This window comes from Haemorhous mexicanus, chromosome 6 (assembly GCF_027477595.1).
Source record: "Haemorhous mexicanus isolate bHaeMex1 chromosome 6, bHaeMex1.pri, whole genome shotgun sequence".
NCBI lineage: Eukaryota > Metazoa > Chordata > Aves > Passeriformes > Fringillidae > Haemorhous > Haemorhous mexicanus.
Window position 1 is genome coordinate 35,053,535 of NC_082346.1, and position 26,567 is coordinate 35,080,101.

The 26,567-nt window shown below is 37.5% G+C and overlaps 1 protein-coding gene across 3 annotated transcripts in view; it reads right to left on the reverse strand.

The window, feature by feature from the left end:
* Positions 1 to 1,149: 1,149 nt before the first annotated feature.
* Positions 1,150 to 26,567, reverse strand: part of CDIN1 (CDAN1 interacting nuclease 1) — a 123,617-nt gene continuing 98,199 nt past the window's right edge. For all 3 annotated transcript variants that reach the window (XM_059849813.1, XM_059849816.1, XM_059849815.1), the window contains 2 exons: positions 2,154 to 2,304; positions 1,150 to 1,332 (listed from right to left, as the gene is read on the reverse strand). In XM_059849813.1, the coding sequence (XP_059705796.1) occupies positions 2,169 to 2,304 (136 nt within the window). In that variant the 3' untranslated portion in view covers positions 1,150 to 1,332; positions 2,154 to 2,168. The remainder of the gene's footprint in view (positions 1,333 to 2,153; positions 2,305 to 26,567) is intronic.

Sequence of the window (26,567 nt, forward strand, 5' to 3'; positions counted from 1 at the left end):
CAGAAAGCATATGCAGTAGCTAAAACAAATACCATTTGCCTTTAAAACCCATTTCACTCAAACAACCATTACTTCTGAATTTTCTACTATGACAATGTTCAGTTATTCCTTCTTTTTTATTCTCTTGCTGATTTTACACATACCACTACCCTAACCATAGTTAAAAGTCCCAGGGGGAGTAAATGTACCCTAAATGTAGCTTTGGCATATAGCAAAAGGCAGGTACATTCACAGACTGCTCCTGTGAATCTGTATGGGCAGATACCCTACAGCTGTCAGGTAAAATAAGCTCAGCACAACACCTTAAATAGCTGAATGCAAATGAGTTACAGGTGCTTGAATATTTTTTAAAAACAAATCTCTTTACTATAACACATTCAAACCCAGGAAAATTTCTCTATACAACAATAACTCAGTGGAGCTATACTAGTTTATCTCTGCAACAGGGACAGAGTACTAGAAGATCAAAGACCTTTTTTCTTCAAAATGAAAGGTTTGTCAAAATGATAAACTCCTGTGTAAAACTTACTAGAAAGTGTTAAGGCGAAAACTAAAAATTAAAAATAAAAATACTGTGTATGCATCTGAAAACTAGAAAAACTCCTGAATAGGAATAATATCCTTTCCACTCAAGGCAAGACTCTAAAAAGTCTGCACATGATTTTTGAAAACATACAGGCACACAATGTGTCACTTCAACTAAAAAAAGGTGATGAATATGCACTATAATGTTTTAGAGACCCTTTCTTTCTGGAAAAGATCATCAACTTATGCTTTAGGGAGACTGTTATCAGACCTTTATTTCTACAGCTGAATCCATAGCTCTTCTTCTCAGAAAATATGAACATGATGAGCCTACATGAAAATCTCTGTCATTTTAAAATATTTTGTCCTTTCCTGAGTAATAGCTGGCACAGAGAAGAGTACTGAAGTGTGTCAAACCCAACCAGCCACTGTCATTAAGAAACGTCTGAGAGCACAAACCTGAGACCCAGTCTTGCTCCTCTGAGTAGCAATGTGGATGGAAAAAGAAGAGACTGAACGCAAAACTTCATGAGGGGCTAACACCCACCTCAGTGAACTTCTGATCTTGGTGGTTCTAACAAGAGAAAAACAAGGCTCTTACAAGAAAACAAGCACGCAGGAAACTTCAGTCCATTTGTGTGCTTTATTTGTCTTGTGGAACTGATCCAGTATGAAGCACTGTTGTATCTTTTTTTAATTCCCCTTCTTGAACACCAGGATGGTAAACTCCTTCACAAATAACTCTCATAGAAAGCTCCAGCACGTTGTTCTTTTGGACTTCAGTGTGCTAGAAATTTGCTACAGTACCTGTAGGGGTAAAGAGAGATTCCCTCCTTAGTCAGTTAAGAGAAAAATTCCTAGGTATAGATTCCCCAGGGGTGAGGAAGAGAAAAAGACAAAACATGAGTTATTTTTGAGTCATTAAAATACTTACTAAGCCTCCCCCACACTACCCCAAAACTTCACAGGCTTATATACATAAAATAAAAGCTGTGTTCTTTGCTTTCACTCCCTTTCAAAATCTCCTATTTTTTAACTGTTAACTCGGGATTCCATTGCTGATTTGAACAATCAGACAGTGACAAAAGACATACACCAATTATTATCTCCAAATCTGGCTATTTACTGTAACAGCCATGCTCCTCTCTTACCACTCGGGCTTTACCAGCTTTGCCTTATATTGTTTTAAGCCCCAAAACAACAGTCTTCACCAAACCTCCACAACACTGTAGGTGTTTTAGTCACATCACTAGCACATAATGAATTCATAAAAAGCACTTAATTTTATAGGTGACTCTGTAACAGGGATAAGAACTGAAAGCTCCACCTTTCAGCCTCTGCATTTTTGTCTTTGTTTAGAATGCTTGAAGAAGCCATCCGGAAGGAAGAAAGATTATGACTATCTCAAAACTAGCTGTTTGACAGAGACAGAACTGCTGATAATGAGTGGGTTGTGTCTGTCTTTTTTGGCTGATCACAACAGAGGTCTGAAGCAAAACAGAAACTCTTGATATGTTTGTGTAAAGCAGCAGTAGCATAAGGGCAGGCAGCAGGAGTTCAGCTGAAGTTCAGGGCAGATGCTGCCATTAGTTTACACTGCAGGAAAGTAAAATTGCTTCCGGATTTACCTCTTCCTCCCAACATCAGCGCTGAGCCATGCTGTGTCGCAGAGTCACAATGTCAGTAGGGAAGCAGTCTTTTAGCAGGATACCACGCTCACGGTGGCAGTCCAGCTCTTCAATAAATCCGTACCAGTAGATGACTAATCCAGGGCCAAATCTATCAAACAAAAAAGAAAAATGAACTTATGCCACTGTGTTAGGGGGATTTCAATTTCCCACCTCTGTGATGCCAACGCAAATCTGGTAACTTTTCTGCAAAATTGGAGGGAGTATTTAACCTCCATTTAATCTTCAAATTTTGAATGTGCATTGATTGATGTCAATAGTCCCTGATTCCAGGAGTAAAAATGCTATTTAGAGATTCACAGAATCCACATCAGCGTTTCAGTTTTTTATTTTTGAATCTTCTGCACGTCAGTAAAAGATACCTATGTATTAAATACTAAATAACATTCAGTAACTGTGATGTACAGAGAAATCTCTTTTGACATGCACCCTGCTCATTTAGATTTCTGTGTGCAGACATTAAAGATACAAGGTTTTACACATGTCCCAGTTCATTCAAATTATAATAGCATGAAGACAACAATGAATCCTTAAAATATAATCTCTACAATGAGCTATTATTCAGGTAATTAATAACATAAAGCACAATTCAGAAGAAACAGAAAGTTTGTGTTGTAATGGCTCTGAAATGTGCCTCAGGAATTCCTCAGATATTGCTAACTCTGACTGATCCCCACTAGGCAATCTCAGGAAGTAGCCCCATGGACTATTTTACCCATCAGGAAGTTCAGACCTTCAGGCTGGGTTCATAAAGAAGTAATCACTATCAATCACTGTGTACTGCGATATGTTTTGCACATCAGTTTCACGTTTTTCCTACTGAGAGCACTTAATTAAAGGGCAGCACTACTTCTGGTGTAGTGTTGCAGGAATTTTACAGTGGAATCATAAATTATGAATGTTGGGTTAGTAAAAGGATGTCTAAAAACAGAACTGCTTTCTGTAGTCTAACATTACAGCAGTCTGTACAACATTAGGCCAAAAAGCTTTTTCTTTCCTTGATTTATTACATGCTGTAGTGAACTTGCCAAAACCAACAGTGCAGGATGAGCTGTTAGGTACCGTCTGTACAAGAAAAAGTTCAATAGAATGTCATGTAATGGTTTATATGCAGTTGTACTCAGGATTCAACCAATATGGTAGCCAATTTTTGTTAACATTTAATTTTAATAAATATATGCTGAGGGGAGGCACAGTAACCTAAATGTCCACTGAGCAGACAACACAAGCACTCAAAGCAATGGGTAGTGCCAGACTGGCTTCGTGAGGGTGGTTTCTTTCCAACAATGTGGAGAAAACTCTATTTGATGTGCTCATGTAATGGAATAGGCATCAAAGGAAGAAGAAACCCCTGTGGCTTCCTCCTGCAGTTTCAATTAGATGTGGTACTCTTTTGCCTGAAACTGCCGCAGAGCATTGTAACAATTTGGTCTATGGCTACTACTCTTCAACCTCCAAGTGGCCACAGTTCAGTGGCAGAGTAAATTACCCTCAGCATAGATGAGGCCACACTGGCAAATACACTTTTTGCAACTGAAAGGTGATATTTGAAAGTTGAAAGGCTAAAACTCTGACACATCTGGTTGTACTAGGTAACATATCCTAACACGCCTGGCAATAAATACAGTACGGACTAAAAAGTGGCTAATATGAAGGACAATGCTGCCTATACCCAATTCCTAATTTTGTCTGGTTGGCCAACAAGTTCAGCTTCCACGGACTTCTTTGCATTGTCCATTGCTTAAGCTCCGGGGGGCCAAAATGTGCAGAAGCTCACTGCACCTGTAAGCCCAAAGACCCAAGCAGGAGAGAGGGACCAAGGCAAGTGAGGCCAAGGACTGATGCTTACAGCCTCTGGTGAGAGACAGCAGTTTGCTGATGCAGGAGGGGCCCCTAGTTTTGTTACTTCACAGACAACATATCTGTTCCCACATCAAGCAAATATAGAAATGGATAATCCGGTGGGGATGTACTTACGTACTAACCAAAATGATTTTAAAAGCAAAAATCCCCAGAAGATATGGAGCAGACCTTAGATTTCTAATGGGCTATTTTGTGCAAGGCAGAAGGTATGAAATGTATGCAAGTAGTTACTCATTATGAGCACATGTGCCAGGTAAAATCCTGATGCTAATGAGCAGCTGCTCACCCAAGTTCTGAAGGGCTCATTTCACTGTGGCAGTCTGAATCCCCCACCCACCATAAAATGCATGTGGCACTGTGCTTAAGTAATTTGTTTAGTAGTCTTTTGAAACTGTAGTTTTAAATAAAATTACTATTTTGAGACACCTCAAAAGGCTAATTTATGTCTTGTGAGCAAATCACCTCAGCTGAAGCACAATTTTTGAGGTGCTTAAAAAATTGTGTTCAGAAATACCAAATTTGATAATAAAATTATATACAAGAACATCTGCAGACTGTTAATGGCAGGAGCAAGTACATCTTTGGCATGAAAACATCCATCAATCCTGCATCTGACTGTGGTGTTACAGCAAAACTGTTTGCCCTGTGCTGTCTAGGTTGCACTTTTTCAACTCTATTGTGTCATTCATTCTATTATACCTCTATATCATAAAGCTCGTGTGTATGATCACATAAAAACCCATGCCATACTTTTGTTTACTGCACTTAAGTGCAGAGTACTTGAGACCAAAATAAACTTGTTGGCCCATTAAGCATTTGCCACTGACTATCAGGAACTCCTGCTGCTAAGTGCTAATTTCTCTCTCATTAACGCCCAGAGTTGGCAAACCACAAACAATGCCATCGGTTAATTACTGCTGCCTTAATTTGAAAAGACACTTAACCTTTTTGTGTATGGGGGTGAGATAGGGAAATGTAACCTAAAAGTAAGAACCCCAAGATACTTTTTAATTTGACTCCTTCGCAAGTGGAGATATGAGGCCCTGAGGAATGAAAGTCAGTGCTGTGAATTATAAAGTAAAGCTACAAATTAATTTCTTGCATCAGTTGTAACACTGAACAAGTTAAGTGACTGACTGTGGTTTACACAGGAGAATGAACTAAAATGACAGAATGCATACTTGGTATTGCTATGGAAAGGGGAGGTATTCAGTAGCTCTGAGGAGCATAGAAAATCTTTGAATGTACCAATTGGTTCTAAAACTGTATAGATACAAGACAGGCCAGGTTATCTAATTTATATGAAAGACACATTGGAGAAAGTTTAGGCTTAAATTGAAAAACAACCTTAGAATGTAACAAACTGTTAGACTCCCATGGATTTTCTTCTTGCTTAGAAAAATGGTATAAATCCCTGAAAATATGCTGGTATTTCTTCTCCCCATCTTTAGTTCTTAGGTGCGAAAAGCTTAGGTGTGAAGGAATGTGTTCAAAAGTTATACAAAACTATAATTTTAGCTATTAAAGAAAAACCTAAAAAAGTTGGGTTTTTTATTAGGGGTTTCTTTTTAAAGCTGAAAAGAAATCCAAGTAACTAAGGATTGGTTGATTCCATGCAGTAAAAATAGAATAAAGAGGAAATACAGATGCAAGAACATAATAAACATAGGAAGATAGGAAGTGAAAATCATCCACAGAGGTTGCATCAGTTTACTTAAAAATGAATCAATAGATAGGTAGCTACCATGATATAAATCCCAGTTTAGTCAATGTCCAGTTCTGACAATAGAAGTTGTGACTGACTACAAGGCTGCCAAAGACAACTCAGAGGCACTAGGGGTGTGAGTACCAGTAGTGCCAAAGGGGAGGCACACAGGCTTCTGACCCCAAGGCATGGCAAGAGGAGAGCAGCATTAAAAAAGCTTGTGGATTGCTTTAGGCCTAATTTAGGCTTGAAATAAATGACTAAATTTAGTCTAAGTACTAAAGGCAGCACATGGCGTCTTTCAAAAAATCAACTGAAGCATCTGAGATAGAAAAATACAGTTTGAATGTAGTTAAATATAGTTGCAGTCTCAACAAGTTCTTTAGATAAAACTTGTATCTAACAATACTATTTGCTCTAAGTAAGTCAGGTTTGCACTAATTTCAGACTGTTCAGAGGAACTCTGTATTGGTTTAATCACATAAATTTTGAAAGAAAACCACAGCTAAAGTGGTACACTGATAATCCTGGGACAGTGAGTTATGGCTTGGAAAGGAGTTTCACAGAGATATACTGTAAAGTCAGAAGGCAAAATTCAGGTCATCCAAAGCCAAATGGTTCTTTGTCTTAAGAAAAAAATCCCAGAAACAACAAAAAACTAAGAGATACCTTAAAATAAAAAGCGAAAGAACACAACTAAGTAAACTATGAATCAGGGTTTAACTTGCCCTCCAGTTGAACCAGTCTTGTGCTAGAACAGAAAAAAAGACTTTTATTTATTTATCAAAGTGGCCTAGTAAGCTCACACGTATTATACTTCACTTCAAGAGAAACTACTTTCTAGTAATGTCTTTCTTCTGGAATGTCTGTGTGAGGTCCATACCAGCTTCTAAGGATTTGCCTAGACATGTGGCTGTTGTGAGGTGATTTTTTCACGATCACAAAGCCTTGCATGTGGTTTTATGAAAAATGCATTTTCAACACACGGCTTGATACTGAACAGAAATGTAAAAGAACTTGGAATTGTTTTTATATATATGTTCACTTCATTTCTTATTAGTCTATTTGTTATAGATGTTCTATATGCATCTCAGCATAATGTAAATAATTTGAATTCCAGAAGACTCTCGTAAGAAAATGCTGGCATATGAATTATTATTTCTAATATGCATGCATTTAAACAAATATTTTATCAAATGGATTCAGCCAAATATTCATGTGATGAAAGTATAATAGTCTACCTGGTTGATAATTTTAATTATGAAGGCCACACCTGAATGTGTCTTTTAAGGATTGCATTCTAGTCCCTCACTTTTCAGTGCCAGCTAAAAAGCTGGCTTTGTCTCCTTGTTATTCATTTTAAATATAGAGCAAACCAGAGCATTACCATTTGCATAGCACTACTTGTTTTCTGGGAATGGGGAATTACAAAAGTTCACAAATAAATTATTACATTTTAAGTCAATTTAACATTGCTCTTCAGAATCACAGTTGTGAGTAAATAGGTTTTACTTGTAGTACTAATAAATGTTGAAGATAAAATAATAAACCGCCCATACAATAATACATAATAAGTTTACTGTTTAAGGATACTCAGCTTTATTTTAGTGTACTTGCAGAAGTCTCATTTGTGTCAGCAGAAGAAATTTACAAATTGGCAGAGCTAGGCTACTAGGCAACAACTACAGACCACATTTTCAAATAAGGTCAGTTGGCATAAGGCAGCCAACTTCCTTATGTCTAGACCAGTTTACTGCTGCTGTTGACACAGCATTATACATCTTGGCTAACATTTAAGAGCCACTGCTCAGAAATGTACTTCGATTAGCAAGAAACTTCCCACTTACACAGCTACTGCAGTCCTAATTCACAATTGTTTATAACGAGGTATTTTTTTCTACCGTTCATTTACACAGAGTTTTAGAATTAAATACAGGTACTTGTGCATTAAGACAGTGCATTTTAAAAACCCTGAATGCAATTTGAAGATAATGGTGGGTGGGTGGAGTTTTATCATTCCTGTCAGTTTTCCAATCCTCCACACGATTTTGTGATCCAGTGACAAACACACAGCACTGTATTACTCTGAGTTCACCAAATCTGGTTGAAAGGAGTAAAAAATCCAGTACTTAGCAAATCAAGTAACTGAATGATAATTTTTGCTCACAAAATCTGATTCTTAACCTGTAATCCATAAGGCTGCAATATTTTTGTGCCAACTCCCTAAAGCTACTTAACACTGACTTCCTAGAGTAGCAAGTCAAAAAAAAGAAATATTTGCTTGCAGATGTGGCTCAAGAAAGTTTAACAAGTTCTGATCACATACTTGTAAAGATAATAGGAAACTTGTCCATGGCATGAACAAGTACTACATGCCTCACACAGAGATGCTAGCAGCATAATATGTCTCAAGGATCCAGGCATCCAGTTCATGCTGCTTAAGGTAAAATTAAGCAAGTAAAACTTAATCTGCTTTAAGCTTTGATGTTGCCACAGTAGTTGGGAGAAGTCTTATTTTTACTGAAGACAAGGAAAAAGTCAAAGTCTACTAATACTTTGTGAGACTCCCATTCAACAAGGACGTTTTACCTTTAAAGTGGGAATTTCTTAGGGCTGAAAAAGGTAGTCATTTCCATGAATGCCACAAACTGATTTTATATGCAGTTGAATTGTCAGGTGAAAAAAAGGTGGATGGAAACTAATATCAAGCCTCTCTCTCTACAGTTGCACCTCTCTTAGATGTGATTAAATCTTTATTAACTTTTTTTACACTAGTTATCTTTTTACTCTGCAATGAAACTGTTAAAGCTTCACTAAAATAGAGGAATTTCATCAAGCTTACAATATGATTTAATTGCTTGTGGCATTTTGAGAAATAAAAACAAATCGAGTGATACTTATGTGGACATAAGGGGACATTTAAAATATTTTAGAATTTTCCATAGCACAGTTTTAAATGCACAGTAATAGACTGCACCGGAAACTGTGCAAGTCACTGTCATTAAAATATTATAAATACAATATAACTTTTAGCTGCATAATACATTTTTAATAAACAAACTGTCGAAACACATTCTTCACTTACACTTCTTCATTCAGATCTGAATACGGTTCTCCAGGCAAATAAAGGATTTTTATAATCCTCAATGACAAGTTAGGCTTTTTAAAAAAAATACAGTTCTCATGGAAATTAACTTTTAAAAACTATGATTAAATAACATTAAGGCTCCAGTGATTTACAAGGATCAAGGCTTTCTAAGTGAAGACTGATGCAGTGAGTGAGAAAGAAAACACATACTGGCTTCAAGGCAGCTTGTCATTAAGAGAAGAGAGCCTTGAGTGAATTTTGAATTTCTCAGTTTCTGTTGGTTCATGTCCTAACACCTACTAAAATATACTCTTTTTAATTCTTGTTTGTTTTGTTTATTAGTCGTATTCCAGATGCTCAACTCTCAAATGGTTTTGTGTGCTTAAGGAACAATATGGGTTTTTTTCAGTCTCAGCATATTCAAAAATCAGTAGATGCTTTCTTTGCATCAGATTGTAAGGTTTTGTGCTGTAAAGACACTCTACAAGGTGACCCTATGCCTGCACTGCAGGACTGGGGTGATGTACTTAAAATTAACATCATACTCACATCAGCATTTTAGAAAAGAGATTTTTAACTCTTAACTGCTGGATTGTTTAATGGAAATAATGGCCACAGTTTTTTCAGAGAATTATACAATGGTTTGGGTTAGAAGGGGCCTTAAAGGTCATCTAGTTCCAAGCCCCCTGCTGTAGGCAGGGGTGCAACCAACTGAGACCTGTCTGCTCAGAGCCCCATCCAACCTGACTTGAACACTCTCAGGGATGGGCCATCCAAACCTCTCTTGGCAACCTGTTCCACTGCCTGACCACCCTCTAATGCACTCCCCAATGTACTTGGCCTCTGGGCTGTGAGTGCACAGAAGCTTTTCTTGGCTCTAGCAGGGATCACTTGGGTATGCATCTTGGAAAGCAATGCATTTTGGCTACCTGGGAAGATAGTTCCAGTATCTGGCTAAAAGAGATAACAGATAGTGTTCCAGGTATGTTGTTTGATAACTTGGAGATAAATGCAATATTCTGGGAACTACAAGGATTCTACAGTAGTTAACTATTTCAATACAGGGCAGAGTGACTTCAGGAACTCTGGATGAGGGACATAACTAAGCAAAAGAAGCTCAACCACAAACCCCTAAAATCTGAAAGGCAGAATAAAAGAAAAACTTTAATCTTTTTCAGAAGCTTCAACATTTCCATTCTGATGGAGAAAGTCTAACATTATATACTGTATTAGATGTGGCATCTATATATTTGTCTTTCCTAACTCAGGGCTAGCACATTGTTTTACTGTCCACTGTTTTTTAAGTCCATTAGTGTTCAAAACAGCAACACCCTTCCAACCCTACAGCATGCAATTTGAGGACTTGTTTACCAAAGCAGTGCTGCTTCTATTTTAAGTCGTGCTACTTGTATTTACCAGATAATACATTGCAAGAATGGTGGTACTCTTTGAATAAGCAGGGAACAAAGATGGCTGCTTGCACTGCAGAACTATTCCACATATTGCTGATGAAAGCATCACTTTCTGATTAAATCCAGGCAAGGAATGTTGCTTCTTGAGGTAGTTGCTTGTTACTCAGTTTCCCTTAGAAAACATTATGACATTAGCTCCCTCTCCAGACACTGTCAATCCAAGGCCACTATTGTTGGATTCTGCACATTTGAAGCTGTGGATCAGTGTTGAGAGGAGTTACTGAGGTTATTTCAAACATTTTGTTAAACTCACAGCAGCCTCCTCAAAGGAATGCTTGGCTGCAAACTACCTCTTATCCTGGGTGACAGAAAAGATGAGAAGAGCCTTTGAGTACTGTTAGATTGAAGTCCAGGCAGCCACAGGGGCTGGTCAACTCATGTTGCCCCAAGGTGATTAACAGCTGTTTACTTTTAAGGCTGAAAGTAACAGGCCATCCTGAGGCCAGTGCAAGATGATATCTGAATAATCTGTGAGTGCCTCATAGTTTGTAGCAATCCTTTCTTTCAGTGCTGCTGTTTATCTGGTGTCAGTGCTCACGAGAAAGATAAGATACGCCTAAAGTGCATTTAACCAATGAGGCAGAACTGCTCTTACAGCATTAGATTTTTGTTGAATAATTATTGTAAAACAGAACCAAACTAATCAGAAAAGTTGCTCAGCAAATTTTGCTATCAGAAATATTGATAAATAAAGGCACCATATATCTGTGTGTTTAGTATTTTCTGAGCATAAATTTTGAGGCCAGCATTAAAGCTATCTCAAGACATTTTGAATGAATTATTAGACAATTCTGTATCTTCAAACCCATACACAAATATGCAAAAAAAAAAAACAACAACAATGTAACAGACGAATTAACAAATGGAGGACAGCTCATCTGTGCTTCCAACTTCTCAGATCAGAGAATGAGAAGACCAGATAGTAAATCACACCGAGTATCTCCTCACAATGCTGCTCAGCAGTTAACTACCAAACATGCTATTGCCCATAACTGACAGGCAGAAGCAGTTTATGTGTGATGCTGTACTTAAATTTACTGTCTATTAAAATGTAAGTCACTTACTTGTATTAAGCAGAGAAAGATGAAAAAGGAAGTGATGTCTGCTGCCCATTACTGTGGCACCTGATGCCCACCCAAAGAGAAAGCAAACACCTCTGACCTTGAATATTCTCACTGCCTTTGGAATCCACTGGCAAACTTTAACTCTGTCTGGCACACACTTATTTTTAAAGCCTGAGGCTCCTCAGCTTGTCTCTCAGTTGTTTCATATATTCAATGTCTGTTCAATCCAAACTGGTCCTGCCCCACTTCATATTTGAAAATAATTTGGGATTTAGTTGCTATTCAGAAAGAAGTGCATCCTGAGACACACAAATCTTATATATCACCTGCAAAACATCCAGTCTCCCAGAAGAGATATTTTCACATGGTGCAAGTTGGAGACTGTTTCAGAGACTCTAGGAGACCACCAAGGCAATCTATAGTAAGTGTTACATTCATTATCAGGTGAAGTAAGTGTATAACTGAAGATGAGTAAAGAAATCTACTTCCCTTTTCTGCCTTCTCTCTTCTGAACTATTTATACACCTACACATAGAGCTCTACTGCATGCACCTTCTGAAAAATTAATGCTATCTAGATTTATTTACAAGTTATTTACCCCTTCTCAGTATATATCAATACTAAACCCAACTGTGTTTCAGCTTTCTTTGCTTACTATGCACTGAACTTTTCTGGGCTCACCATTAAGGTACAAAATTATGTTCAAAAGGAAGACATAAAAATGTACATGGTGATGGAAATGAGCCCAGAAGGAGGGAGAGGAAGAATCAGAGGAAAATGCTATCACTTGTGAAGTTTTAAAAGCAATGGCAGACTAGTTGAGCTAGCCAGTGACATATTACAATCCATGCCTGATGAATTGAGGCAGAAGTCTGCAACACTATAAAATCACATAGTACTGACATTTTCCTTCATACAAATACATGTTGAAAACAGCAAAAGACAGCTGGACTACATATTCTTGTGTCCCCTTCCCTCCCCTCCCCTCCCCTCCCTTCCCTTCCCTTCCCTTCCCTTCCCTTCCCTTCCCTTCCCTTCCCTTCCCTTCCCTTCCCTTCCCTTCCCTTCCCTTCCCTTCCCTTCCCTTCCCTTCCCTTCCCTTCCCTTCCCTTCCCTTCCCTTCCCTTCCCTTCCCTTCCCTTCCCTTCCCTTCCCTTCCCTTCCCTTCCCTTCCCTTCCCTTCCCTTCCCTTCCCTTCCCTTCCCTTCCCTTCCCTTCCCTTCCCTTCCCTTCCCTTCCCTTCCCTTCCCTTCCCTTCCCTTCCCTTCCCTTCCCTTCCCTTCCCTTCCCTTCCCTTCCCTTCCCTTCCCCCTACTTCCCTTCCCCCTTCCCTTTTTTCCCCCTTTCCCTTTTTCTTCCTTTCCTTTTTCCTTTTTTTTCCTTCCTTTCCTTTTTTTGCCATGCAATTGTTAGATTGGTAGATAAATGAACATTGTTGGTTGCAGACATCTAAGGGCATCAAAGACAGCACTAGCAGTCTCATTTTAAACAAAACAGAATAAGTGTGACCTGTTGAGCACATAGACCTGTTCAATTTCTGTTCCCTTTAAGACAAAAGCAAAACTAATAGAAAATTAAAGTAACAACAAGAAAAAAAATAAACACCACTTTTCCCTTCAAAGATAAATTAAGCTTGAGTAAGCAGCTTGAAACGTCACGAATAATGAGTTCTACCAACCTTTCTGAGACTTGGCTAACTTCCACCTGAGCACAGCCACTTTGTTGTTTTTTGGTTCTTACATTGCATAGAAGCTCAGAGTAAGTAAATTAAGTGATAAGATTAGTATCTGTTCTGACCAGCTGTCTCTCCCAGTGCCTTGTTAGCCAAAAATTACAAGGTTTTTTTGTTTCTTAAAGTGCTTATTTTCCAGTCTTGTCCTTATATTTGTGATTGCAATATCAAAAAACACCATTCATTCTAAACATAAGGAAGGACAACAGTTTAAAATGGTTCCTGAATTCCACAGGAACCTCTCAAGAAAGCTGTCTCTCACAGAAATCCACTTGTCAGGAGCAGCCATAATGCAGCTTAAGGAGAGGTGCTGACATAAGTTTTCCATCTGCTCCGACCTCAGTACAGATTACTGAATATGTTGAAGACACCTTCAACTTGAACTGAGTAATGGAAGACCAACATAGACAATAAAAAGATTCCTGTCAGTCCCCTCAGTTTTTAGCACTCTTGCAAAAGAGGTGGGGGTCTTCCTGTCTGTTCAAACCAGACCATTATTAACTGGAAGGCATAAAAAACCCCAACAAACACACACCAAAAAGAGGAAAATAGAGTCAATAAATAAGAGAGAACATATACACAATTTCAACTACTTCAACTTTCTAGGATCTCTCTGTATCAACAACTGACTTTTGCCACAGATTTCAAATCGTCTTTCTGTACCTTTGACATATCATATTTTTACAAATCAGTATTTCTACACTGGAGGCAACTTTGTAGTTTGTAGGTTTGTGCACAGCAGACTAGAATACCTCAGGTAGACAGTACATATTACTACACATCAATACAAATATACCCAGCAAGTCTGGCACCATCCTCCAGAAGAATGAGATGAACTCTCAATGGTATTTGGAGCTTTTCACTAGTAAGTCTTTGTTATGCAGAATTACCCAGTGACAAAGTTATTTCCATCAGGCTAAGTGATGCAAACTGATTATCACTTGAAATAGTATGGTATATATTGCCCTGGTTACAAAAACAAGCTGCCTGTCACAAAATCCAGCTGCCCTAAAGTCCTTCCCTGCTCAGAAGTACATGACATAAAGATGTATAAATTGATACAGGTTTATATAATTTTTTTTCCCCCTCAAGCCTCCCTAGGCGTAAAGCACTAGGATGAACTGCTAAAGGAAAACTTGCACAGGTATTGCATTTTTGTTGAGGGCCAACAGAACTCCCAGTTTGAGGTCAGACTATCTCTGTTTCCACAGTTGCTAAATCCACATTAACATTTTTAAAAGCTATTTCTAAAGCCATACCAATAGATTAAGCATTATTTTTAGTTAAGTTCAAAGAGAAGAAGAAGTACAGCTTTGCCTGTTCTACCTGATTTCACTATGGCAACAGCAGAAAAACGGTAAATTCAGGAGATTAAGAGAACTATAATTCCAGCTGAACCAGCAAAAATAAGAATTAAAAATTAATTTATAATTTCTTGATTACCTACAGGCACTTTTGAACCATTCTTTAATTAAAAAAAATATTAAGTCAGACCACATAGAAAATGATAGAAATGGTAGAGAACAGCTCTTCTTTGCTTAAGTAATGTTTCCACTTTAATGTACTTATTTGCTCTCATTTGCTTAACACCACCAATGTTTAGTACTGCGCAAATTTATGGAAATCTGACTTTAAAGAGCTTTGTGGTACTGAGTGATTTTTTAATTTTTGATATACTTAAACTGGAGTGCCTTGATGAGATTCTGGAATAAATGAAATAAAACTCAGTAGCATGTAATGATGTCTTGTGACATGCTGTGAGGTAATATAGGCAGTAACATGTCATCACTGTGGGTAAAATAATCTTAATGCTTTCATTTTGGTTTACTTTGCACAGAAGCCTGTCCTATGACTCTAAAAAAACTATGAATAAAACCTGATAGATCTTCTTCCTTGTGGGTATTTAAGGACAATTGTGCAATTTCAGAATACATTACTTATATATTGCAGGAGTTGCGAGATTTGTGTTAGAAGAACCCAAACTGCATTCTACTTTTTAAAAAATGAAACAAACCCAAACCAGATACTATATTTAGATTGCTACTGTGTAAATACATAATTAAAAAATAAATCACAGAATCACAGAATGGGTCAGGTTGGAAGTGACCACAGTGGGTCATCTGCTCCAACATCCCTGCTCATGCATGGAGGCCTCACTCACATCCTAGAGCACGTGGTACAAGATTTTGTCCAAGCAGCTCTGGAATATTTCAAGTGAGAGAGACTTCACAGCCTCTCTGGACAATCTGTTCCAGTGCTTGGTCACTTACACAGTAAAGAAGTTCTTCCTTACGTTCAGGTGGAACTTTGTGACTCAGTTTCTGCCCATTGTGTCTTGTCTTGTGGCTTGGTACCTGGAAGAAGAGCCTGGATCCATCCTCTGACACCCTCCCTTCAGACACTGCTAGACACTAATGAGGTCCCCTCTCAGTCACCTCTTCATCATTCTTGAGGCTGAACAAGCCCAGCTCCCTCAGCCTCTCCTTGTACAAGGGATGCTCCAGTCCCCTCATAACCTTTGTTGCCTTCCATTGGACCTGCTCCAGTAACTCCCTGTCTCTCCTGTCCTGAGGAGCCCAGAACTGGACACAGCACTCCAGGTGAGGCTCACCAGGGCTGAGCAAAGGGGCAGGATCACCTTCCTTGACCTGCTGGCCATGTTCTTCCTAATGCAGCTCAGGATCCCATTGGCCTTCTTGGCCACAAGGATCATGGCCAGCTTCCTATCCCCAGGACCCCCAGGTCCTTCTCTGGAGAGCTGCTTTCCAGCAGGTCAGCCCCCAGCCTGTACTGGTACATGGGGTTATTCTTCCCCAGGTTTAATAAAAAAAAAATCAAATAAATCTAAATTAAAAATATTCTAATAAAAAAGCAGATGTGGTGACAGCAATGGAAAAGTTCTAAACTTTTTATATCACTGTCTGGAAGCCATGACCAATATAACAACATTTGTTGTCTTCAATAGTAAAGATTCAGAAATTAAACAAACATTATTTAGTAATTGCTTAAGTTATCCACTTTTTTTTACTGCAAGTAACTAATCTGATTTTTGTACATGACCAACTTAACAGGAACATGCTCAAAATATTGCTACAGTTTGGTTCAAACCTACACATAGATATAAAGGTTGCAATAAAAAAAAATGTATTTCCCTTTTCTTTCCCAGAGGAAGAAGCAATCAATCCACGTAACATTTGATTAATAAAGGGACACAAAGCAATGCAGCTAAAGAAAGGGCAAAATAATCATATGAAGTGTAGGGAGAGAGATTTTCAGTACAAATCTAGAAATACTGTATTTTCTTGAAGACTTGCTTAGTCCTCCTCTGGAAACTGTAGACAGGTCATTCAAAAAAGACAATAAGTAATTGCCAGATGTGGAGCAAGGCTACTGCACTGCCCAGAAAAAAGAGCAGCTGTTCATAGGAAAGACTAAATGAGCTTGGTCTTTCCAGCCTAGGGAGAATAAACGCTGAGGACAAGGCATTGTCCTCCACCAACACATCAGGGAGACGTGCACTGGGTCTAGAAAAGACTTCCAGTGAGAGCAATAGGACCTTTAAATTATTTTACAATTCTGCTTGAAATGTTTAACAAATAGGTTATAAGATACTGTTTATCACAGCTGGGTATTAGACACAGTGACAAAACCTTACACTTTTCTGAATGTAGTACAGAAAACTAGTGATACAAAATGCTCAAGCAATCTGGAATGATATCACCACTGCTCACAAAATTAAACAGACTCAAATATGTTTTCTCTGCCTGATGAAAAAAGACAAACGACTTGTATATTTGTATTTATATATGTCTATTGATAAAACAAGATATCAGAAAGTCATCCAGAATGTAGGAAAAGAAAGAGTTTGAAAAGATTAAAGGGAATCTTTTGAAATGAACAATATGGATTTGCACCATGCTTATTTGTCCACAGACAAAGCTTAAGAATTTACTTTTCATAAATAATAATGGCTTGTATGATTTTCATTAAGTTAAGATATTGAAATTGCAAAGGTTCTCTACACATAAAGACAGGTAAACTTTTCTAATTGAAGAAGTATTTGCAACTTTTCTAATTTCACTTCTCGTTTTTACAACATATACCACTACCTCAAGCTCTTCTGGTTCAGTGTTATCCAGATTACTCCTGCCTAATAATCCTCAAGCCTAAAGCAAAGAGAACACTCAAAGGTATGCTGAAAGAAATGAAACCACCACCTAAACTCAGAGATCTGTTATAGCTTCATCACTAGTTCCCTGTCCTAGTTTTCAGGGGGAAAAAAAGAAAATTATCTTTAAACAACACTCATGCCAATCACACACTTCACACACCCTGTTCTTCCCCTTCTTAAATTTAATTTATGAATTCTTCTCAAGGTCCCGGTTATAAAGTACATAGATCATAAAAGGTTCCTGGGACCAGGTGACCATCTGATTATGTCTGTTCCACCTGGAGAAGTGGACTCATAGTGAATACTGCAGTTCATAAAGCACACAGCAAATCTAATAATAAGTGAAGGCACAAAATTCTCAATGGAGAGGTTGTGCCTGTAAACCAACTTCCTGGCAGAGGCAAAGTGTGACAGGTGGAGTGTAAGGCAATCTCTGCTACCCCCAACAAACCCACCTGCATTAGAAATAGCTGAGTAGGGCTGAACATTTTTTGTTTACAAATAGAACTAAATTTAACAGTAAAACTGAACAAAGCAATAGCAACAGAATCAAATGTGACAGCAAAACCCCCGTTTTATGCACACTCTTTATTACCGTTCTTAACTTTGTGTTTGTATAGTGGGTGAATTTATGCTGCAGCATGTCTAAAACTGAATTACAGAGATACATACAGTGGTAATTTTCTTTATAGTCACCTACCAACTGAATGAGAAAAAAGAGAGCAGCTATTCTAGAAGAAGTGTACACTCAATTCCTTTGTTTTATCTGTGCAGTCACAGAGCAAAATTATTTATTTTAAGGAGAACCTATAAAGTGTCAGGTATGAGATTCAAAGTGTGAAGAAAGAACCATCTCTAACTACTTTCATATATAGTGAACCAGAAGTGTGGTGTGAAACAACTGGAAAATAATTGAAATAAAGGTCTCAAATGCACTAGGTTAGAAAAGCAGAGCTAAACCATTATTCTCACTCAGAATTACCTGGCACTTGCCAACAAACTTGCAACAAAGGCTGGTGATAATACAACAGATACTAAATGATGGCACTTAGTTTCAGAAATATAAATTATCTAAGGGAAGTTATGTAAGGAGCAAGGAACCACTTTTCCTGATTTTGTATCCAGAGATTAGTGAAATAGTATGTATTTTAAAGATTTTTCCAAAAAACAAGAGAAACAAACTCAACAATTTAAGTGTACTATCAGAAAGGTGAGTTTAAATATGAAGCTCTCAATTTACAATAAATATCCTGAGCATTAAAATGGCTTTGAAAATCCTTTACCTTTTCTTAATTTCAGGATTTCCAGATGAATCTGAAAAAAATCAGTAATTCTCATGTTGGACTAATAGTTAAATGGTCTATGTAGTTTAAATTTTATGAACTAAAACCACTTCTATAGTCACTAGATCCTAACAAATAATAATTTTAGGAGATTGTCAGGAAGACATGCTTGATAGTTCAAAGTTTTTTCATTATTAAAATGAAAACAACTGATGAACTGTAAAATTGAATGCAAATTTTAAGAATAGTATTTCAAAGTAGAGACCAAACTTGTTTTGGCATATTTCTGACTTACCATTCTATGTTAACAAGATCATCTTTAGACATATCTTTTTGTTGGGTTGCTCATAGAGTAGTTATTACAATTATGGAATCATACAATGGTCTAGATTGGAAGGCACCTCAAAGGTTATTCAGTTCCTACTTCATGCCATGGGCAGGGACACCTTCCACTAGAGCAGGTTGCTCCAAGCCCCATGCAGCCTGGCCTTGAGCACTTCCAGGGGTAGGGCATCCACAACTTCACTGGCCAAGCTGTTCCAGTGCCTCACCACCCTCACAGCAAAGAACTCTTTAATACCTATGGCAAACTTACTCTCAGTTTGAAACCACTCTCTTGTGTCCTGTCACTTTATGCTCTTGTAAGAAGTCCCTCCCCATCTTTCTTGTAGGCTCCTTTCAGGTACTGCAAGGCTGCAATTAGGTCACCCTGAAGCCTTCTCTTTTCCAGCCTGAACACTCCCAATTCTCTCAGCATTTCCTCACAGGAGAGGTTCTCCATCCCTCTGATCATCTTCAAGGCCCTCCTCTGGAGTCACTCCAGCAGCTCCATGTCCCTCCTGTGCTGGCACCCCAGAGCTGGTGCAGCACTGCAGTGGGGTCTCAGCAGAGCAGAGCAGAGGGGCAGAATCCCCTCCCTGGCCCTGCTGCCCACGCTGCTCTGGATGCAGCCCAGGACAGGTTTGGCTCTCTGGGTTGGGAGTGCCCATGGCTGGCTCATGTCCAGCCTCTCAGCCATCAACTCTACCTTTAGAATAACTGAGGGGTAAATATTTGGCTCTCAAGAATGGTCTTATGGGAAATGCGTACTATGCTTACTGCTATTTGATAATGAAATGTCAAAAGACTAAAATATTTCTTTAATAAATTACACCATTCAATAAAAGCATCAATAGTTTGCCTGTTTTTAAAATACAATTTCACTACATGACATTGAAAGAAATAATACTAATGTAAAAGCAGTGCCATGTGCATTAGTCCATATAAAGCCACTGCCTCCCTGCCCCTGGCATTAGGGTGTTGTTACAGGTCTGACAAACCACACCTACAAGGAAATTCAGAGATCAGAATGAAAATCTTTACTTACCACTTTGCGTCTAGATATAATTCACTGACTGTGTTAAGGATAGGCCAATAACTCTGTCTTTGTAGGTTTAATATAAAACCATTAAAATAGATGGTATCTTAAAAAAAAGTAAGCAAACATTAAGGATGTTGTGAATACATACATATATATTACACAGAACTGTTTATACTCTGTGGTGCTTTTTCCCAACACGTGGGGAGCAAAATGGTTTTGATTATCTCACTAAAACACAAATGAAGAAATATTGACCATTCAGTCAGGAGTTGCAGGCATTGGACTGTATGATAGGGACCTTCCAAATACAATTGAAGAAAATGTACCTCATAAATAATGCTCTGTCCATTAAGGCAAAGACATTCAACTGACACTTCACAGGATGCAATATGAAAAAACAAAGTGGCCCGCATGATGACATGGGAATTATTGCAACAGTTCAAAATGAAGAGGAAACATTAATGAACAAAAAGTTCTCTTTTCTCAACATATAATATTGTTTAGTAGTTTAGATTTTTCCTCCTGTTTTGAAGCATTCCATCTCATTCATGATTCCCTTACATGAATGGAAGGTAAACACATGTACTGAAATCTCTCATGACACTACAGCATCTCACAATTGTTTATTTTAATTTCTGGCATACACTATGATCCATACTTAATGGATCCAAAATATGCCATTTTGATTATATCAGCATGTATTTTAGTCATTGACCAGGAATTCCATTTGTTTTTTATATCACAATTTGACATCAATGCAAGAAATGGAAAGAGATGCAAACAAAATTATTCAGAATTACTAAATAATAGTTGATCATTAATTATATTTGTGATGCATGACTTGTCAGAACCAGATTTAACAGTAGGTAATGAATGCTTCTTCGTACTTCCATAAATTTGATAGAAAAAAAGGTTGCTTTCAAAGCTGAAAAAAGTTTGCAATTACCAGCTGCTAATCACATCTGAGGATTATTGGTCTTTCTGACTAAGAAGTCAGGGATGACATTAGATGCCTTTTGATAGTTACTGTTATCAGTGACTTGGTGATCTCAGGTGGGTCTTTAGTAAACAGTACTTCTAACAAACCCTGTTGTAATGTTCTCAAAACTCCCTTGGTCCCAGGGAGTTATTTTTCCAGTTGTTACTCCCTACTGCAAAGACATCAGAGAAGCAATGCAGAAATGAGCTGTACCACTCACTACTCGGCCGAGCAAAATCTGGAAACTCATCCCATAACACTCAATTTGACACCAGGCTCAAACGAAGAGCTTTAATGCAGAAGTTAACTCCAACAGAAGAGCTAAATCATGTTTTGATTTAGCAACATTAAAATTTAGTAATTTTTGACAAAAATGAAGAAATTTTCAAAGAAATTTTACAGTTTAGTTTGCTGAGACATATTTCACCATTAAAAAGCATTCCCCCTTATCCCCCTCCCCTTTTAACATGTTGGAATGTGGTTAGACTCCTTTAACTCCACTGAAGTACTAAAAAAGAGTGGAGGAGGGGATATGATCCTCCTGAGCCACAACAGCTATCCACATTAAATACAGAGCATTGTAGGACTGCAGTTGTTGCTTTATTAAAAAATTACAGGAAAGAAAACATTTCAAGTTCACCCAAATAATTGATATATTCTCAGCTGGACTGAAGTAGACATTTCACTTTGACTTTTATAGCAGAAATGTTGAAACTTATGGAAAACTTTGTTCTCTGTCCAAAACTGCCCCCAACAGCCAACACAAAAATTTCTCAACAAATTTTCCAGAGTGACAAAGATTATTTTTAAATAAAAGAAGAAAAGTACAATAAGAAATCAAAGAAACAGGTCATTTTGATATCCAGTAACCAAAAGGAATGTTTTGGCAGAAATGAACTTATCTCCACTGCAGTCTGATGAAGCTTTTCAGATTTTTAGTACTTGCTTATCTCTGTTAATACACTCAAGCATGCATATATCTTCTGAGAGTTCTGCTTTAATGGCTGAGCTGACAGGATATGCTAAAAGACACCAAAATATTAGTAGCAAGTTTAAGCTCCATGAACAATGCTATCCACTTTTAGACTTCAAAAAGTGCAAGACAGATCCATATATTAAAACAACACAAATTAAAAGTGTGGAAAAATGATAAATCATTAAACTGCCCACCTCACAACACCGCCAAATTGGAGGTAAGTTTCATAACAAATGAAACATTTTCAGACAGAGAACTTCAACTCAATACTTATTTTCCAGTTGTCTATCCTGTCTTTTAACTTAAAAGTTGTTTATAAATTATATATTAAAAGATTCCCACAAAATAGAGTCAGAATAGCACTAACCTGATGATTTATATATTGCTGTGGTAACATAAAAAACAGGAACAGTTATAGACATGCTTACATATACATGAATAAATTCATATGTAGGTGAAAGAGGGTATGCTTATGATGGGATGCTCTATACTAAAGTAATCTTGGCTAAATTTTGATTTTCCTCATGACAAGGCAAATATAGTGAGACCTGAGTAATACTACAACCAAATCTGCCCATCACCCCTGCTTTCTAATGCAAACATTTCACCTTCTGAACAACCCGCGTTAAAAGAAATACAGTTTGTTTTTCCACTCCTGCACACCCCTTCCACTAAATTTAAAGTGTAAATTTATTAAATTGATTAAGAAAAAGCATATGATAAATAAGAGTAATTTTCCCTTTTCAGAGCAAAGTGTGACTGCTTTTCATTATAGTTTCATGAGATTTACCTGAATTCCATGAGGGAAAATACTTTCTTTTTAGAATTAGCTTCATTAGGAATTCAATGCAATATATAAAATAAATGTGAGTATTTGTTCTGGGCTACTTTTTTACTTGTTTTGCAAACTGAAAAAATCATACAAGTTATTTTCAATATAGCAGTTGATTCCATATGTGCAGAATCAATACGAATATTGTAGTACAACTTTTATTACAGAACACACTGACTTTGGCAAGACACTGAATTGTGTAAAAAGAAAGTTGTACATTTTCTGAATGACTGACTTTTAGGAACAAAAAAAATAAAGCACTGTTAAAATGGGTATTTTTGTAATACACTTATAACTTGGCAAAAAATCAACCACTCTTCACTTTTTCTACAGTAACTGAAGTTCATTGCAAAACAGTTTTTTTGCTCTCACTGATCAATTTTGAAAACTGGAATTTTAGGAGTTTATTACTATCCTTGCCAAAATTTTTAATTTGTTAGACTGATTCAATAAACGATTTGAAACATTTTGTGTGCCATAACTCTCTTTAAGCTTAAAGAACTTTCTCCCAGTTGTTTAACCACTGATGTACCTTGAGAAAACCAATGTATTTGCTCATATTTAGCCCACTTGCTCTTGGATACATTAGGAGGAACCCAACAAGATGTACTGCAGCCTGCACTTATTTCTCTTCCACTGATAGTGTCTGATCACACAAAGTGCTTAACTTAGAAGATAATACTTCAGTTGCTTTAAGGATGAAAGTATAAGATTGTTTATATCTTCTATATCATAGACATTTTAACAATGACCAGACCATGCACCTGAGAGCAAATGCTTCTTGAGCTCTGTCAGGTTGGTGCTGTGACCCCTTCCATGGGCAGCCTGTTCCAGTGCCCAACCACCCTCTGGGTGAAGAACCTTTTCCTAATATCCAACCTAAACCTCCATTGACACAGCCTCAGATTCCCCTGGGTCCTGTCACTGTCACCACAGAGAAGAGATCAGTGCCTGCCCCTCCTCTTCCCCTCACAAGGAAGTTGTAACTGCACTGAGGTCTCCCCTCAGTCTCCTCCAGGCTGAACAGACCAAGCCATCTCAGCTACTCCTCACATGGCTTCCTCTCTAGACCTTTCACCCCCATCAGTATTAGCTTATAGAAACCAATTACTTTTTTCTTAAACCATTTTACCATTACATTTGTGTTTTGAAACTACACTGGATAGTTCCAGTTCCAAATGAGAAGATCCACCATTCTTTCTGTGCTAGAGAATACATCCATATTTTTTATACTCAGGTTTCATCATATTGGAAGCATTTTTCATAAAACAAGATTATTAATTTCCAGGATCTGGGGAGTTTCAAACTACTTTAATTTATTTAGAATGCAGAATATTAATTTTTAGTAACCACAATGTGACTAAACCCAAACATTTTGTCTGTTCTGCATTTTACTTGCTAACAATAAAATAATCCCTTTCAATTATCATATATTAAATTCAAATTAACTTTGTAATGTACAGTGAGACAGAAATAAGTGCTAAGATTAAACATCTACAAAGCATGTAATTAATTTTAGGAAACAATGTTTTCAGGAAACATTATTTGCTTTAAATAACTCAACTGATTCAAAATAATTTTACTTTGAAGTCAACTGGCTATATCAAAGGGTTAATTTAAGCAGGAAAATAAATTTTTGACATATGACTAGATAACATGAGACTCAGTAATAAAAAATGCAAGTCTTTCTTCTGCTGTTTCTCTTCCAGATTAATGAAACTTTTATGTTTGGTATTAAGTTGTGTCTTGATTTGTTCCATTACTGCTGTCAGGCTACTTTTCCACCCCCAGATACTGCTTGGAATACTGCTCTAAGATAAATGATTTTACTAGTGGGACCATAACAAGAACAATTTGCTTACACAGATATGGATATGGCAGTCAGCTGCTATGAAATACCCAGGCTATAGCTAGGGCATGGAGCTGAAGTACATAGACTAAGGGCAAGTGAAGACCAGACTGAAAATACTGCTACTTCTCAAAGCTTCTTTTAAGAAATCAGGAGCACATAGACAGGAATTTCTCCCTACCTCCCCATTTCTTTCCAGGAAACATTAGTGGTCTCTGTCCTGTTTCCAAACTCAGTTTTTCAAAAGAGAAACCTAACAGTTTATTTCCTAGTTTTCTTGAGTCTGAGTCTTAATATCATGAGTCTGAGCCTTTCTTTAGTGACATATTACCATAGGAAGGAGACAATACTGTTGCTAGTAATCAAAAAGACCTATGCTCTACACCAACCTTTTATGAAATCAGGCCTCTGTAGAAATTCTCATTCCACATACTTAGAGAGTAAAGAGAGATAGTAATTGTTCAGATTGGAGCTTTTATACTTTTTAAATAGGAGAAGCAGCAGATATTATTCTAGCCTGCTGATGGTTCTCCTTACTATTATCAGTGCACTTTAGTACACGGTAGAGAAATGTGGTCACACACTCTCAGTTTGCCACTGCTGTAATCTGTTTCAGCCAGTCCTGGGATGTGGATGATCCCAACACAGATCCATAGTGACTACAGTTCCCAGCTGCCTGCAGCTCACCTCAGTATGGCACCGAGATCTTGCTGTTGCCTATGCAGAAATTGTATAATCCTGCATTTACCATGATCATGGTAGTTTGTTGCCTGCTTGCCGCTTTCTCAGAGCAAGAGCTCAACTATTCCATCAATCTGCAAATCTGGGATTAGCTCAGATCTCTGGTGAGATGATCACACTGACAAAATATATCACTTATAGGCCCCAAATTCCAGCATGGAAGGAAAACCTTGTATCCAAGATTGCAAGATGTGGAATCACAGGCAACTTTTCTCCTGGCAAAAATGTGAATTAGTGTTCAAAACTCAGGTGATTAGAGTCCAATATGATTAACAAATAATAGGTAAACCCATAGCAGTAAGTTACTGCATATTTTCTGACACAAAATATTTTTGTAAATATTTCTCAGTTAATGATTTCAATTAAAAAAACAACTAGCATTCATGCTAACTATAAATTACATCTTGGAATTTAGGTAAATGGAACACATACAAGCAAAATCTTTGAACTGAACAGATAAAATAATAATAGTTAGAAAAACTTTGTTCCAGGGCAAAACTAATCAACCTCTACCCTCAAAACAAAGCACAATTATAAACACCACACTTTCAATTATTAAGTGTTTAAAGCCTGTTAGTAAGTGAAACAGGAGAAAAAAATCTGCACTAAAGCTTTAAGGGACATTTTGGGACAATAACATCCTCATTAAAAAATAAGGATACATCAAAATTCTTCAGTAAAAGGTTAAGTGTTAGTCTCTGTGTAGCTGACAAATGTTGGGCTAATTTAATCAGTGGCTGTAAGAGGCAATGCCATCAGCTAGTTGCCCTGACCCGTGCTTCTTACATTTTTACAAAAGTCAGATTTAAGAAAGATGTAAACTTCAGGCCTTTGACCTAGCAAGGACCTTGTTCATGCCAGCCTGGTGTTCTGCTAAACAGACTGAGAACTTCCAGTTGAAATCAGGAACATGTGCACTTCACTAATACAACACATGACTTGGAAATTAAAATGCAACGTGATCAAGTGCTTTAGGATATTTTAACAGTTAAGAATGCAGCTAGGGCAAAAAAAAAGCTGGTATCTATGTTTTGATTTGGGGAGGGGGAAAAGGACAAATTAAATTGCATTCATTTTCTTAAAATACTTAGAGAAACAAAAATTCAGTTCATTAGTTCATGCATGACTGACCTAGAGGAAATAAGAAGGTTGTATGTGTCTTTATGACATGTGTCACTTATTAGTAGGTAGGTTTTACTACTTCCAATTGAACTAAGTTAAAACTAATTAGATGGTAGT